This window comes from Taeniopygia guttata, chromosome 4 (genome assembly GCF_048771995.1).
Source record: "Taeniopygia guttata chromosome 4, bTaeGut7.mat, whole genome shotgun sequence".
In the NCBI taxonomy this organism is placed as follows: Eukaryota; Metazoa; Chordata; class Aves; order Passeriformes; family Estrildidae; genus Taeniopygia; species Taeniopygia guttata.
This window is the reverse complement of record NC_133028.1, coordinates 40,347,938-40,364,033: the sequence shown is the minus strand read 5'-3', so window position 1 is coordinate 40,364,033 and position 16,096 is coordinate 40,347,938. Positions and strand designations below refer to the sequence as shown.

The 16,096-nt window shown below is 37.5% G+C and overlaps 1 protein-coding gene across 7 annotated transcripts in view; it reads left to right on the top strand.

Moving 5' to 3' along the window:
• Nucleotides 1-16,096, top strand: part of RAPGEF2 (Rap guanine nucleotide exchange factor 2) — a 183,625-nt gene that overhangs the window by 50,786 nt on the left and 116,743 nt on the right. For all 7 annotated transcript variants that reach the window (XR_012055660.1, XM_030271433.4, XM_012573430.5 and 4 more), the window contains exons 2-3: nucleotides 6,290-6,360; nucleotides 9,862-9,918. Coding sequence is in view for 6 of the 7 variants with exons in the window: in XM_030271433.4 (XP_030127293.4) it covers nucleotides 6,290-6,360; nucleotides 9,862-9,918 (128 nt within the window). In the remaining variant the exon portion in view is untranslated. The remainder of the gene's footprint in view (nucleotides 1-6,289; nucleotides 6,361-9,861; nucleotides 9,919-16,096) is intronic.

Sequence of the window (16,096 nt, the reverse complement as noted above, 5' to 3'; positions counted from 1 at the left end):
AAATTCACAAGACTTATGTTCTTCCTTAAAACATGGCCCATGGAATTTCAGTCATGTATGAATAAAATGAGGGCCATTAAACATATGTAATTTCACTTAAATATTTAATTTCTTCTCATATACCTGCCAATTCAGCATCAATAAATTATTCCAAATAACTTAGACTTTAGTTTATTTTAAGGCACAGATCTCTATGTACAATAGTAAGAATGGCTTGCAGAGAAATGCTGTAGCTTACAGTAAAGTTAAAAAGAAAAATTTCTCTTAAATTAGTAGTATAATAGGTTGGATGCTGGCAGGCTTCCCATATGGCAGTGCCCTCACCTGAATTTGAAGGTCCTGCTGTAAGAAAAAGAATGTTAAAAATTTGCAGACAAATACTTCTTTTTAATCTCTTTATGGCTCAGTGATAAGTGTGTACATACCTGGGCATGCTCCTGCACAGCAGTTATGAGTGTGTTCAGGTTTTTTCCATTGCTGGCACACTGGAGGTGAAGATTAAATATTCCTCTTCATGTGTGCATGGCAGTGATTTTGATATCAGCAATACTGGATTTTTCTGTCACTGTGGAAGTCAGTTTTCGTGGTTTGCTCCTGTGTTTTGCAGCTCAGTATTTGCAAGATGTGAGCTCACCCTTAGGTGAGTGTTAAGTCCCCCTCAGGTCTTGCCTGTAGAGGGAGGTTTGGCTGGGGTAGCTCCCCCAGTACCTGCCCTGCCTGCCTGCCCACCTTGCTGTGTCTGGAGGCAGTGACTTGTGCCATCTCCTGAGCTGCTCTGGGTGAGAGCCTGGCATGTCAGTGTGAGCCAGATGTGAACAAACCTCCGTGGGAGTGGCCACAGCTCCTCTGCACATGGAAGGTTTTGTGTAGGCTGTATGGGATGGATGTTGCTGTGGTCCGGTCTCTTTCTTTTGGTGATGCTGGCACTGCTTTAGCCTCGGTGAGCCAGTACAGGCAGCCAGACTGGCCAGTGCTAAATCAATATTAGAGGGGGAAAAATAAGGAATATAAGTGCTTGGTATAGCTATCCTAGTGGCTGAGAGTCATATGATTTCAGGTGCTAAGTGTGTGAAGAAAAGGGAAAAGGAGCAGATCCTATAACTACAACGAAAGAGAGCAAATACTTCAACAACCTGGGTTTGGACTGTGGCTTCGTTGCTCAATAAGAAGAATTGCTGCAATTGTTAGTACATCACAATCTGGGGAGGTCCCAGTCTGAGCTAAAATAACTGTTCAGTCAGCCACATAGAAATGCCTCTCTTCCTGCCAGCAGTTTCATGGTCTGTTGAAACCCCTCAAAGACTTTGAGGTCCCACCTCCTCCGAGCTGCAGGCGGATTGCCTCCATGACCTGGGCGCTGGAGCTGATGGGCCTCATGCTGCCAAGAGAGCAGCTTGAAGCTGTGTCCCTGTGAGCAGGGGCTCACCCTGGGGCCAGGGAGGTGGAGGAATCAGCATGGAGGGACTAGGTGGGACCTCCTGTCTTCACAGCTGTGAAACTTGGGCTTGGGGTGTGGTTTGGAGGGGCCACATGTGATGGGGAGCGAGTGCACCCTTTGGAGCCTGGTTCTCCTGGTGGTTGGCTGAGTGTGAACTAAAGATAGGTTACTTTTAAGAGATCAGCCTTTCAAAGTACATTGTACTCTCAGCACACAGATCTTTTTGAGCCTCAGGTAAATATTAGGTGCTTTGAAAAGTTGCTTTTTCCTTCTATCCTTCAAGACTGTGAAACAAGAAGTTAGCTTGTTTTCTGTTTTTCCTTTTGATTTGAAAGAAACTGAACTATTATAAGATGAAAGCTGCTCTCCACTTGTTTGCCACATCACAGAAATGAGTGAATTTCTTACTTGGAGAACAATGAATTTCACAGGATTTTTCTTAACTGTGGTGAGGATGAATAGTTGAGTTTGACTTGCAGTCTCACACCTTAATGCAAACCAGGACTGAAACCAATGTAAGCTTGCAGTTGTTAGAGAGGTTTAAGTTTTTCAGTCGAAAATAGCAAATTTTCACCTCTCTATCATCTTAATAAAGTAAAAATGTCTTCATTAAGCTATTATGAATTTGGGTCAGCATTCTGGTTTGGGTTTCTCTGGTTTGTGTAACTGGCAAATATGTTTGAAGCACAAATCAAATGCATAGAAAGTCTGGGCATAAACATAGACAGATTTTTATTAGAATGGAGGGCAGAGGTAAGGTTGCAGAACAATATGTTTCTGCAGATCTAATTGAAGTTGAGCTGTGTTAAAACTTGAGTGTCTGTTTTGTTTCAAAGTACAGTCAGAACTTTAAAGTGATCCATCTGACACCAAGGAAACAAGTAAATTAAGAAATAACACTGAATTAAACAAATTTCATGCTGCTTCCCACACAGCAACCCAAGCATATGACTTTGGCTGCAGTACAGATTTAGGTGTAGATTAGATTTCAGTCTTTTAGCCTTCATTTAAATAAAACCATACTTTAAAAGCTGCACTAATTTCTGCTTTGCATTTAATTTTTGGGTTTGGAGTTTCTATTGAGATGTTTTTTCAAGCTGTTGCCACAACCTTTGTGTAGCAAGATCAGCTGAGGCTTTGAATGGCTTTTTATTTTTTTTTCTTTTTTCTTTTTTTTCTTTTTTTTTTTTTTAATTCTGCCGGCTAGATAAAGCTAGGAAGCAGAAGGCTGGTAACTCCTCTGCACTTTTGCGTAAGTAGACCTTCCTGTAGCAGAATATTTAACCAGGTGATGCTTTAGCGTTGCTTCTTTTGACCTTTTCAAACACTTAAAAAGTTATATTCGAAACAATGGAGGGAGAAACTGGAGAGAATTACTTTCTCTGAAGTTTCTGTGGCTCGGTCTGCCCTCCGGTGGTTATTTGGGAACACGCCTTGTAAAAACAGCATCTGTGCTGCTGTCACTTGCCTACTTTCTGCATATCCTGTGCATCAGCTAGAGGCTTTCAGGGACACTGGGAACTGGCAGAAGTGTTTGTGTAAGTCACAGCGGGCTCACCTTTAGCTGCTGCTTTAAGGGTTTTGCTTAACTAGTCAGCATAAATCATGTAGGCATCTCATGTCCTTTAAAGACAGTTCTTTTACTGAGAAATTGAGAAGTTTAGCTTTTGTCAAGAGTCTTGAATATCAAAATAAAAAACTTTCATGGATTACATGTCTAAGTTTATGTGTGTGTGTGTTATTTTTGTGAAATAATTTAAATTCAAGCATTTGGAATCTGCTTAGGATATTGCAATACTTGGCACAGATGTTTTCAAAAGATTCTTACATACTGTCAATTCAGTTTGAATGAAGAAGTTGAAACAGCTATTTGTGTTCAATTATGAGTATTTTTGCCAAGTAAGCGCAGTGTAATTTTTCCTGAGATAAATGGAAGACTGATGTGACCTAATAACAACAACTTGACATTCTGATTTTATTTTTTTTTAAATTGCCTTCTCCGTCTTTAATACTGCAGGCTGACTGGAAATTTGTAGAGCCTACTGGCCACATATGAGTATATATTTGCTTTTTTGACTCTACTCTAGTTTTTTGTACTTTGCAGTATTGTGGAGAAGCTGATTGAAAGGAGTGTTGCTGAATTTTTGTTACTTCAATTTCAGTGCCAAACTTCTGGTGCTAGAGGGAGCTGTTCCCTGCCAGATGCCTCTGGAAAGATACGCTTAAGGAATGGGCAGCAGCTCACTTTGGCACTTGTCAGAAATATCCAGTGCATGACAGCTGAGATGTTAGCATGTTTTCTTGCTGCCTGTTTTTTTTTTTTTTTCTTTTTCCAAACCAAAATAAAGCCCCCCACCTTAGTTCTCTCAGTGATGAGGTATCTTTAGGCAGCAACTATGATGGAAACACAAGTAAAGAATTCATTAATTGTGTTTTTTCCCTCACCTTTCCCTTTCATTAGAGTTCATTAGATTTTTTAAAAAATCTCTTTTATCCTTTTTTTTTAAATCAAGCTCCTCCACCATCTGCAGTTCCTCATCTGGGGACCTATGAGATGTTGTATTTGCAAATATTTGACAAGTATGCTTGTATTTTGAAAGGGAATTTCTTACTTTAAAAAAGAGTTCAATAAATATACCTCATTGCTTGTGAAATTGGTCAGAATGCCTTAAGGCTGGGCTGGATGAGGCTTTGAAACACCTTATCCAGTGAAAGGAGACCCCACTCATGGCAGGGGTTTTGGAATTATGATCTTGAACATCCCTTTTGACCCAGACCATTCTATGGTTCTAGGACTCCCTTCCCTGATTTAATGCATTCCCCCTCCACTTCAGCTGCATTCCTCTCAGAACACAACCTGTGTTCATCACTCCTTTGTAACATTTGTAGGGTTGGTCACTGGGGTTGTGTCACCCGTCAGTTTTGGAAACCACATGCCCATGGGTCCACTTCTGGGTCTGTAAGCTAGCATCCTTAATGGTTCTTTCTTCTTCTGTGAATACTTTACAGCAGATAGTCTCTGCCTCTCTAGAGAAAAATGGTGGCAGAAAGTTACTCTCCTTTTTTCTCTGCTTGTTGCTAGAGAGACTTGCTGGAAATGAGTTAGAGCAGCACTTTATGGCCAGACTTTTTTCCATGTAAGATGCTGCTCCCAGCGTCTGATCCTCAGTGGAACCCTCCCAGCTTCCCATGGCAGCTGCTGGCTTGTGCCGTGGAGTCCGGCAGGTCTGGATGAGCGGCAGCGGAGCCACGGGCACTGGCTGGCTTGTGCCTTACCCTGCTGCCAGCCCGGGCTCCGGGGAGCCCCTGCTCACCTCCAGCCTGTCTGACTGCAGCAGACATGGCTTTTCACATGCTTTTATTTATAGGAAAAGAAAGCAAAAAGGCGAGCCACTGCTGTATTTTCTCTTCAGAGTCCGTCCATCCCAGTTACTTTTGTCTTTGATGTGCCGTCTGCGGTACCAAAGCCTCTAGAGGGCAAGGGAACAGAAGGGCCAAAAGTGAAGTGAAATTGCAGCACGTTGGCTTGTATGTTTCTTCTGCTTTTTCAAGCTGAACATTTGCCTTTTTCACTCTGAGAAAAAGATATTCTTTTTGTTACAGAATGAGAGGCATCTATCTGGCTTTAGCCATTGATTGTTACTCCTGGTAGCTTTTCTGATCTGTTCTGTGATTTTAGCAACTACAGCATGTTTCTACACTTAATGTATTTAATGGGATTTTCTTTTTCTTTCTTAAATTCAAGTTCTTTCTGTGATGTCAATTCTTTGTCTTTGCCCAAAGAACATTCTTTCATTGCGTCTGAAAACAAGTATTTCTGTACTTTTTAGGCAATTTTAAATTAATAGATATTTCACAGTGATCAAGTATTTCATAAGTTCCTAGCTTTGATATATTCCATTACTTGAAAAACGTCTTTTCACAGTAAGTTATCTGAGTTGTGTTGGTGTTATTTTATTCTCAACTTTGTCTGCCTCAGTTAGTGGTTGAGGACTGATTTTGCTCTGATTTTTAATGAATGATGCATCGTACTTTGTCTCTCAACTAGCAAGTTTTAAAATAAGATAAAGTGTGATGAAATAGCATGTAATCCATGAGCCAAAGTTAAATCACTCTAAATAGAGGTTGTTGGCTTCACTGAAACTTTCTCTTAAATGCTGTACTTATTTTAACTTGAGCAAAGCCTCTAGCCTGGCATTAGTGTTTCCACAGTTACATTTTAGGATGTTTTAGTCTTGGATGTTTTGTCAGCTGGATATTGGAGGCCCACAGTTGTTGAATATAAAACTTCTCCATATTGTAATTAGGATCATGTTTGGTTTTCTTATTATCTCATGTGAATAATTTTCTGTTCATGCCAGCTTTTTTTTAACATTTTAGACTGTAAATTATCTTCTGTTTGAAGAGGATACAATTTTATATCTCTGTACAATAGAGTATTTTGTTGGACTCTGTTGTTATTTTTTCTTTTTCCCTGAACATGAAAAAAATTATTTCATATGACCTTATTTTACAAAGTAAATGAAAGTTTTGGGGATTGTTGGCTTTGGAAAGCAAGACTGTGATAGTTGCAAAATATTGTTTACTGTAATTCTGGACTAGGCTTGTTTCCTAGACATAGAATAAGGACAGCAAAAGCAGAAAGGTTTCTGTATTTGATGTGGACATGCTATCATTCTTCCTCGTGTGAGGTTCCAGATTATAATCAAAGGTGTTCCTGCAGTTTGCCTTTAACTTTCTGAAAATGTCACTACTACCCCTGTTAAGAGAACTTTGGATGCTTTTAAAACCAGTGTTTTAACAGTTTGTACCAAAGTGAGAATACTAAAAATGTTTTCCTTATTTTTGTAGGACTTGGAGATTGTGTATTCATATCTACATGGAATGGAAGCATTGTCTAATCTGAGAGAGCATCAGCTAAGGTATGTTATTATGTCATTAAAAGCCATATATGTTAATGCATTAACAAGGCAAAGGAACAGTAACTTTGGTAACCATATACTACTCTTGTGTATCCTACCTCAAACTGCCTATCACTGCATTCTTTTCATCCCTTCTTTATTTTTCTAACGCTTCCTCCTTGTATGTCTGCACAGTGTATTTCTATTTGTTCTGTCCTATTTCTATCTATTATGGATGCATTTGTTTTCTTTTCAACCTTTTGGATTAGAAATAAATGCTTTACTTACAGAGTACAAGCCCATATATTGATGAAATAATTTATGTAATACAGTAGTCATGAGAGGACAGTCTGTCAGCTTCTGTTTCAGTTTGTGCTTGCTTTTGTGTGGAAATTTTAGACACATTATGTACAATGCCAATAATAGTTAGTAAAGATATTTGGTAAATGTCATCCACACTTTTTATTAAAATGCTTCATGAAGCAAATGAATTCAAGTCAAAATTTTCCCGAGAGCTTCCTATTTTTTTGTAAATACTTGTGTTTGGTTGATTTTTAAGTAATTGTTTCAGTTGTCCTCCCACAAGCATCTTACAGCAGAGGTTTCTCAGGGTATTTGGGAATTAGTCTGAGGCTGGCACCTACAGAAGGAGGCCAGCATATCTCCTGTATGCCCTGTGGGTAGAGAGGGTGAGTTACTGCTGTTTTATATCCTGAGCTTTGCCAACATTTGCCACATCTGAAGATGCTGAAGCAGCTTTGAGTCGATTAATGCTGATTTAAGTTCTAATTTCTGGCCTCTTGCTTTGTCATTCACATTCCCAAGCCAATATTCTGTAATTTGGAGAAAACAAAAGGCGGGGTTTTCTTTCTTTCAAAGTGCACAAGACACATTTTGCAATGTGAATGTTAACTTCAAAGACGTCTCTCTAATTACTTTTGCTTTGCAGGGAGGTCATGGTTACATTTAGTTGAAGTATTTTGTGTTATGTTGTTATATGCAATACTTTTAGCACGTGAAGCTTTGCATAGCTGGAGTTAAACTGATGTTAACTTGTTTACAAAGATCAAAGTGTGCACATATGGTTGTGTGGTATGTTGATGTGTGCTTCTTGGCTTCCTGTGCAGCATGAGGTTCTTGCTGAGGAATGTGTGGAACTCGGCTCTCCCAGCATAGCGAATTCCTCTAAGAGAGCTTCTGTTTACAGTACCATACATGGAAAAGGCTGGGCTCCCAGCAGATGTTGGACTGAAAGCTTTTATAGTATCCTTTAGGATACAACTCTTCTTGTGGCAGTGGAATGCCACAGAAACCTCTGAGATTCATTAAAACTGAATGTATTCAATGAAGCCTCTAGTAGTGAATAACTTACCATATGGCTTGCTGGTGATCTCATCTGTAATTTATTACATTTGTTGAGGAAGCAGATAAAGATCACGTTTGAGTGATTGAGCAAAAACTGGACACCAGTATGGATCAGAACTAATTCAATTTTTCAAAGAGGAAGCAATCTAGTTTGTACAACTTGGTCACTGTAATTTCTAACTGTTCCACTGTAACACAAAAATTGAAATGCTTGGCTACCTTCTGTAAGAGGCATTTTCTCCCCTATTGCTGTCCTCATAATGGGACCAAAATGCTGTAAAGTTCAGTGCATGACTTTATCAAGAATGTGCTTCCTTCTCCCCCAATTCAGAGGGGAACAAAACTTGCTTGTTAAAGTGATTCTGTTTCCTGTGACTCTTGCTCTTACGTGGCACATTGCCCAGCATCGTTCCAGATCAGTAGGGCACAGACTATCCTTGAGCAATATTAAAATTTTTAAATCTGACTCCTAGCAATGACTTCTCTTCTGGTATCCTCTCACCAGTGACTTCATGTCTGTGCTCCCCTTCCTTCCCTCTCAAATCAGGATCAGAGAGGGAAGATAAAAACCCAGGAGGCAGAAGCAGACAGTAGCTTTTCAGAGTCTGTACAAGATTTTGACAAGACCCAATTTTGTGGTGGGGAGAAGTGTGTGAAAAAAAGATGGTTCTGTGGTTCAAAGTTTTTTGTTGTGCCAGGATGGAAACATATTGAAATTTATATGTAATACATAGTGCTTAATTTAATACAATAGAGACATTTTTCAGGGAGAAAAGTTCTCAAAGTTGGTCCAAAGTGTCAATCTAAACTACTGGGGTATGGGAAAGACTGTGGTAGTAAAACTTGATTCTTAATTTTTATATCTATCTGCAAACAGAATTAAGATCTCAATTTTCTATTAATGATTTATGAATAGTCATGATACCACTAGAAGCCTGCCACTTCTGAACAGAAGAAGCATTATTTCTTAGTGGGTTGAAGCAATAAGTAAAATCTTGTGGGACATGAGTGCTAAGGTGACTTTTGTAGCAGTCTGTTGACTATTGAAATGAATGATCTAGGAAATAGCAATTGATTGTTATGTCAAACCCAGACCAACTCTTACAGGCCTCAAATCAACTTTTTGGAGACTTTTTGCCTGAGTAGCAATTCTTGAGTGGTTTTGTCTGCTTATGATATCATTGCTGGCAGCTGGTCATTGATACAGTGAGATTCTGATGATGGATTATGAGAGGAAAGAGAATTTATTTCCAGAATTTAAATATAGTTCCTTATTTGAATGTTCTCATGAGCCTCTTAGGTAAATCTCTGTCTGACTGTCAAATAGCCTTGGGGTTTGCAGTCTGCTTTAGAGCTATGGAAAGGCCAGGGGAGGCAGTGGGATTTTTGTCCCCATCCCGCAGTAATTCACAGGGCTGTTTCCTTAAGGCAGTAGACAGAAATGGCATTGTGATTTTTCTACATCAAGTTAACATTGCATTTCCTAGTATGTGGTAAGTTCTATTATAGTTGCTCTCTATTATGCCACATTTGTCAGTCAGACAGTGAATATGAAAGCACTTTAATCCTCCCCTCTAGACAGAGGATTTTCCTGCAGGAAATTTTTTCCACTTTGAACCCTCTGGGATTTCAGCATTAAAATCTCATGGTAATTTTCAAGTTGCTGAATTTTAGCAAAATGAGAAGCATTAATTTACCATGCAACATAATTTCTTGTTTTATCTATTGGTCCTTACCTGAAAAGGGAGAGCAGTTTTTTTATTGTATCTCTGATTAGTGTTGCACATACTACATTTCCAACCATTTCTGAAATTTAGAATTGTTTTTATAAAACTACTTGCTTTTATCACATCACTACTGAAAATGAGATCAATGTAATTTTTCCTTATTTTTATAGAATTTTTAATGGGAACAGCTACATCTAGTGTCCTAAATAAAATCTGATCTTGGATTATTATATTAAGTTATTCTTGGACTTAATAACTTAAATGCTTAGATTTTACAATTTGTTCTCCTGACTTACGAATCAGCTTGGTTATTAGTGGTTGGTTTCTGTAAGTGCTGGAGTTACTTGTGGAAATGCTGAGTAACTTTAGAAAGTGAAGTCTTTGTGACACTGATAGGAATTATAACTAAAATTTACTTCTTCTCTTTCAGACTGATGTGTGAAACTGTTAGATATGAAAGGCATGAAGCAAATGAAGTTCTGTACTAGTAAGTATTCCTGCTTCCTCTTGTATGATGTTGAAGGAAATAACTCATAATAAAGTGTGTTGAGGACTGTTTAATGCCAAAATTCCTTGCCTAGTGTGCACAGTCTGTAAATGTAAATGATCCACTTCACTTTCATCATCAAACACCAGAGAAATTTGCTGGTGTCAAGGAGAGAGCTAACAGTGGCTCTTGCTCAGTGATGCATGTTGTATTAAATTTGTATAAAATTAATATATGGGTCTGGGATTGTCATTTAGTCTTACTTCAGTTTTGTGAAAGTAGTAGTGATCAGATTTTCGTGCCAGTGGTGCCAAACTGACAAATCTAACGTGGTTTATAATTAGCAGGGATGTGCTCTAGTGTCAACTCAGATTTACAGTGGAGATCTGAGAATTGTAATTGCTTCATTTATGGAAGCAATTTATTGAAACAAAATGTTTATCAGATTCTTACTTGCTGCTCCTAACCCAGACTCTAAATGCATATTTTTCTAAGTTGTCTGGCATTATTTGAACATTTAAGAATATAAATAATATACTTCTGTGCCTTCTTTTGTACTTGTGGAATTTCTCCTAAATGGAATGTCAGGAGGAAAATGAGATTCAGTAAACTCAAATGCTGGGCTGTGACCATTCAGCAAAGTTAAATTAAGGTCTAATGAAACCCAGTAATGTTATGTATGGGAAATACACAAGGTCAAAATCTATAGGTGGATAGATAAAATCTATAGGTGGATAGATAATTTTAATTAGACCAATACAATCTTTATTCATTTTACACTAATTTGCAAGGGACCATTGTGCTGGTGATTTGTCCTTCTCTAGGCAGTTGTCTCCTATGTAACAGAGTTTTTGTTTAGACCCAGTATTTTGATCATTCTCAGCACTTACTAAAATTTGAATCACATGCTGAATGAATCCATACTGCTAGCTAACCATATACTCGATACAGGCAAAAATTACAGGAAATATGTGCCTGAGAATATACAATTCACAAACAGGAGATTGTGAAATCTGGGTTAACTGGAAGTGCATTTTGCAGTTCTTTTGCACTGATTTCCTTTGTCACTCCTTTCATATGACTTAGTCTTCACTTTGGTTGTTTGCCTGTCATTCCTATTTAGTTGCCTCTTGACATTTTTTCCCCATGATTTATTCAAAAGATTTAATAGGCTGTTTGGTAGTTTCTGGATATAGATGCTCATACAAAATGTGCTTGCTCTAGCATTTCACATCTGTGATGTAATGTTTAGTGGGCTAAATGTGAAAGTTAATAACTAATATTTTTTATTTAAAATTAAAAATTCCATATTTTGAAACTAAAAAATATGTTCTGTTATTCTGAGCTGTAGCTTTACATTTTTTTAAATGAATAATTTGAGATCTACTTATTAAGAAAATCCCATGAAACCCGCAGTCTAATTTCAGTGTTCTATTTTTAGGGTAATGAACTTGGAGGGATCTTTATTTTTGTTTCACAAATTCAGCCTAAGTGTTGAAGATGTACTCTTCTAACAAACGGAATTTCAGTTTTGCTATGCACATGTTTGGAAAAATTCTTTGAGTACTATAGGAGAGGCAAAGTGATAGCCAGGCTAGCATTGATCCACTCAGTTAGGAGCTGTAGGAAATCAGCTTGGATCATGCAACCTGTTTACTTTTTAATGAACTTACCAGAGTTATCACTTGATGCTCTTATTTTCATCATGAAGGCTAAAGTATTTAAAGAGCATTAGATTTTAACATTTTAGATTGCTTTTTAAGTTACCACTTCTTCCCCTTGCCCTGTGATGGTATATTTGCATTGAAATCTGAAATTGGGTGCTATATTTATTAAAACAGCTGCAACTGTTGGAGCTGTTAATTGACCTGTGTGTTTGACCTCCCCGAGGCAAAACTTAATGTCTCAGTGCAGAAAAGCTAAATCTTTATCCCTAAATGCTGATGGGCAGATGAATGCAGTTGATTTGATCAAAAATTTTTCATTGTCAAAACTGTGTCTGCTTTGTCAGTGGTATGTATAGAAAAGTAAGTTCCTATTGCATCTGTGCAATGCTGAAAATAATTATGTGCATTCCTTATAAGAACAGCAATTATTTTATCCTACATTACAAAAACAAAAATAAAGTTATTAATTTTCATAGAAGCTCTATAGATTCTTTTTCTATGACCAAAGGGGTAAAAAGGAGCATGTTGCTTAAAATTGGCTCATCTCATCTGCATTTACTATCAGCGGGTGTACATGGTAGTGGCAAATTCTCAAACCCTACGGCCATTTCACTGTTTAAATGGAAACTGGGTTATTAGAAGTGGCAGTTCAGCTTGAGTTATTCTTCATTTGCCACTCATTCTACTCCTTTCATTTGATGGGAAGTTAATGACAAAAGACCTTAAAACCTGCAAAGCAAAACTTGAGAAATGAGGCTTACTTGACAGGCATATTTGTTTTGGGTTTTTTTTAACTTGCTACCTTTATTCAAATCTACTTAGAGATCTCATTAAAAATATATTTATTTTGGTCACTTAATACATGTTCTAGCAGACTTGTCTTTATACCTCTTTACAGTTGAACAAAATTTTTCAGCTCAAAATTGAATTTTGTGCTACGATGGCGGGGGATTCTTTGGCAATAAATGCTTTGGATGTAAGCAAATGAGTGTGTGTTTAATAAAACAAGCACCTCTTTTTCCTCCTCATTAGTCATGTGAGGGCTGTGTGAGTTTTTCAGCCATTCTGTTTGATATTTCTGTGTGTATGCTTCAGTGGTGTTTGGTTTACTCTTTCTATAAGGAAATCTTGTATATTCCCTTATTTTCTTCAGTAATAATATTGGATTGGCAGAAAATATGTTAAGGTTTGTTGACTTGCAGTCTAAAGTCATTCAGTAATAAAACCTGATGTTTCTGAATTGCCAGACTGTAGCACAACACAGTTTTGTGGTTATATTCCCTGTAGTTTGAGCAATTTAATTTGGAACTAACTTAGCTACTGCTTGTATTGCTTTTAAAAATTTGAAGGAAACCCCAGCCCAGGTTATTGTGAAGTGTGTTTTTTGGTTTTTTTTTTTTTTTTTTTTTTTTAAGAGAGCCTTCAAACCGAAGTCCTGGTAGGATATATGCTCCTACCTCCCACATGTCCCTACTGAGAGAATTTCATTTTTGATTAAGGTTCTTAACAGTAGACTAATTTGTAGACTACTGGTTGTGATGGTGGTGATTCCTAAAAAAGGACAAATGTTTGAAAAAAAGAGTAGTGATCTCTTGGACATCTTGAACTGAATTTTAGTGTTAATGTCTCTGGCTTGAAAAAGCTCTTGTCTAATGTCAAAGTGTTTGTGTGCTCTTTCGTAATTCAGTTTTCAACCTTTAATAAAATTCAGCACAGAGAAGGACAAGTAGAAGTTGTGTATATAAGCTGGAGATTGGAGGGAAAAAATGTTGCATGTAAAACGCAGCTATTACTACAGAGAATATTCACAGCTGAAATGAGAAATAGAAAGCTGATTAATTTCTAAGTTAAAGACTGTGGTAGGCAGATGTGAGACAAAAAGCTGTACATTTATGTTGAGTCTTGACTTTTTCCTTGTTCTCACTTTGTCATGCAGTCTGGAATGAAAAACATCTACTTGTATTAAGACTGTAGTATTTGTATGGTGGTGGAATGGGGAAGGAAAAGGGGATGAGAAGTGGAGCAGGCTGTAAAAAAGAGAAAGATCTGTAATTTCAGCTGATTATTTTTGAAATGTCCTTGATTAAACTAAATTCTCAGGTCTATTAGCAGTAATATTACCATCCAGCCTTAGCTAGGTTTTCAGAATTATGTGACCATGACAAATCACAAGACCCAAAGACATTGGTGTTGGGCTAGTCATGCAGCCTTCTCCAGGACTGGCTTGGCATAGTCATCAAATCCTGAAACAAAGGAAGTCTGGAAAGGGAATAAAGGAGCACAACTTCTTGGTAGCTACTCAAATATTGATTGTTTTTTTAGATGAAAATGTTAGTGTCTTTCATGAGGTAGAGCAGAATGGCTCAAAAATGCTGCAGGGCAGTAGGTCTGTGCAAGGACAGGTGAGAAATAGATCTGTGAGTAGTGTTTTTAAGATTGGGAATCTAAGAGTCACACTTTGAAGTCCTACAATAAAAGTGACATTTATCAAATTCACAGTTCTTTCACGGTAACCTATTGTCCTGAAGACTCTCAGGAGGACAGAAGCAGTGCATGTAAACCAACAAAAATTTATACCGAAGTTTCTGTCCATTTCTGCATAGCCTGACTTGAAATGTGACAAAAACGAGCTGCAACTATCTTCTTTAGCTATTCACACATACACACTCAGAAAATATTCTGAGTTGGAAGGGTCTCACAGGGATTGTCATATCTATGTCTTAAGTGAATGCCCCATACAGGGATCAAAACCCACAACCTTGGCATCATTAGCACTCTGCTTTAGCCAACTGAACTAATCTCAGGGTCTCATGATTTTTAAACAGAACACTGCTGCTATGACCACCTTACTGAAATTGTGTTAAAATGGAGTGCTTTTATGCTTGCTATGTATGTGGTCTATAGCCATATATATTTGTATCTTACAGATACTAAAGATAACTTAAGTCCTAAAAGACTTCAGAAAGGAATTGCTAGAGAATCTCTCAAGTAAGAAGTGAAAAGAGGAACTGTTGTGCTGGGGAGGTTTAGATTGGATATCAGAAAAGATTTCTTTACAGAAATGTTGTCAAGCACTGGCACAGTATGCCCAGGGAAGTGGTTGAATTACCATCCCCGGGGATATTTAAAAGACGTAGATGTGGTGCTTGGGGACATGGCTTTAGTGGTGAACACGGCAGTGCTGGGTTAATTGTTGGGCTTCATGATTGTAAAGATCTTTTCCAACCTAAATGATTCTATGATCTCTGGGTCAGTATCAGAATTTTCAGGTAGATCTCTGCGGGCCATACATGTATTCATTCACGCCTCTTCTATATCTGTAGGTTTCTGTGGAAGTTCTGCAGCAGTACATGTAATAATGCAAAGAAGTTCTGCAGCAGGACTGGCCTTTTCTGTTTTGTCCTGAAAATATTCCTAAAGGTGTATTGTACCTTCTGATATTTGTGCAGTTGCCACAATATTATTGGGATACTGCCATTTCTGCACTGCAGTAAATCAGGAACCTGATTCATATGTTGTGTTGTGGATATATTTCCTGTGGAGAATTTTTTAGGCAATGTCTATCATTAAAATAAACACATTCAAGGACTTGGCAGTTGTCTCTGTATAAACAGACACTGAATCAAGGCTTCTTAATAGTGTCAGTGATCAGTGTTACAGTCTGTTGGCTTTGCACAGCCAGTTCCAAATTTGTGTTATTATCTGACCTGATTTTGAGACTTCTTTGAATGATGACTGAAGAAATGTTTTTGCACCTTCTCTACTGTAAATGTTTCACGGAAAGCTCTCATATTTTTGGTGTAATTCTGAAAATTTTGAGGCACTCAAAGCTTTGGTTTTTGAGACATATTAGGAACTTGTAAGATATAAGAACAGATTTGTCTGTCTTACCTTTAGTGTTTTGGGTGCAAGATGATTTTATTTTGCTGCTTCTGTAATTGTTTTCTGGTGATTTAGGAGACTGTAATTTTTGTTCTGAATTTTTCTCCTGATACGAAGGGCTAACTCACTGTACAAGTTTAATATCTAGACTTCAATGACAATAGGTCAATTAGCTTGTGTGCATATATTTGTATAATGTATTTATTGATTGCATGTTTAATCCACTGTCTTAGACTGACAGGCATTAATGCCACTCTGTAATAATCTCTAATTTGACCAAAGTGCTTGTTTTATTTCACTGATTTTTATTACAGAAGATTTTTTATATCTCAGAAAAAAATTTAAAAATAACTTAAATACTCTAAACAAAAATATACTTCTGATTTTTTTTTTCCATGAATACTGAGGAATTGTGTCATGTGGTTCATTTTTTTGCATTTCCCATTGTTGCTACTAGGAGTCAAGATGCAAGTTTTCATCTTGTGTCCATCTGTAAAATATAATCATGGACATAAGTCGAAATATGCACACTGTTTAGTGAAAAGCAGAGGTTCAAAATTCTGAGTTATCAGTTTTGTTACTGAATATATTTTAACTCTGTCTTAAATTTATTCATATTTCAATCTTCA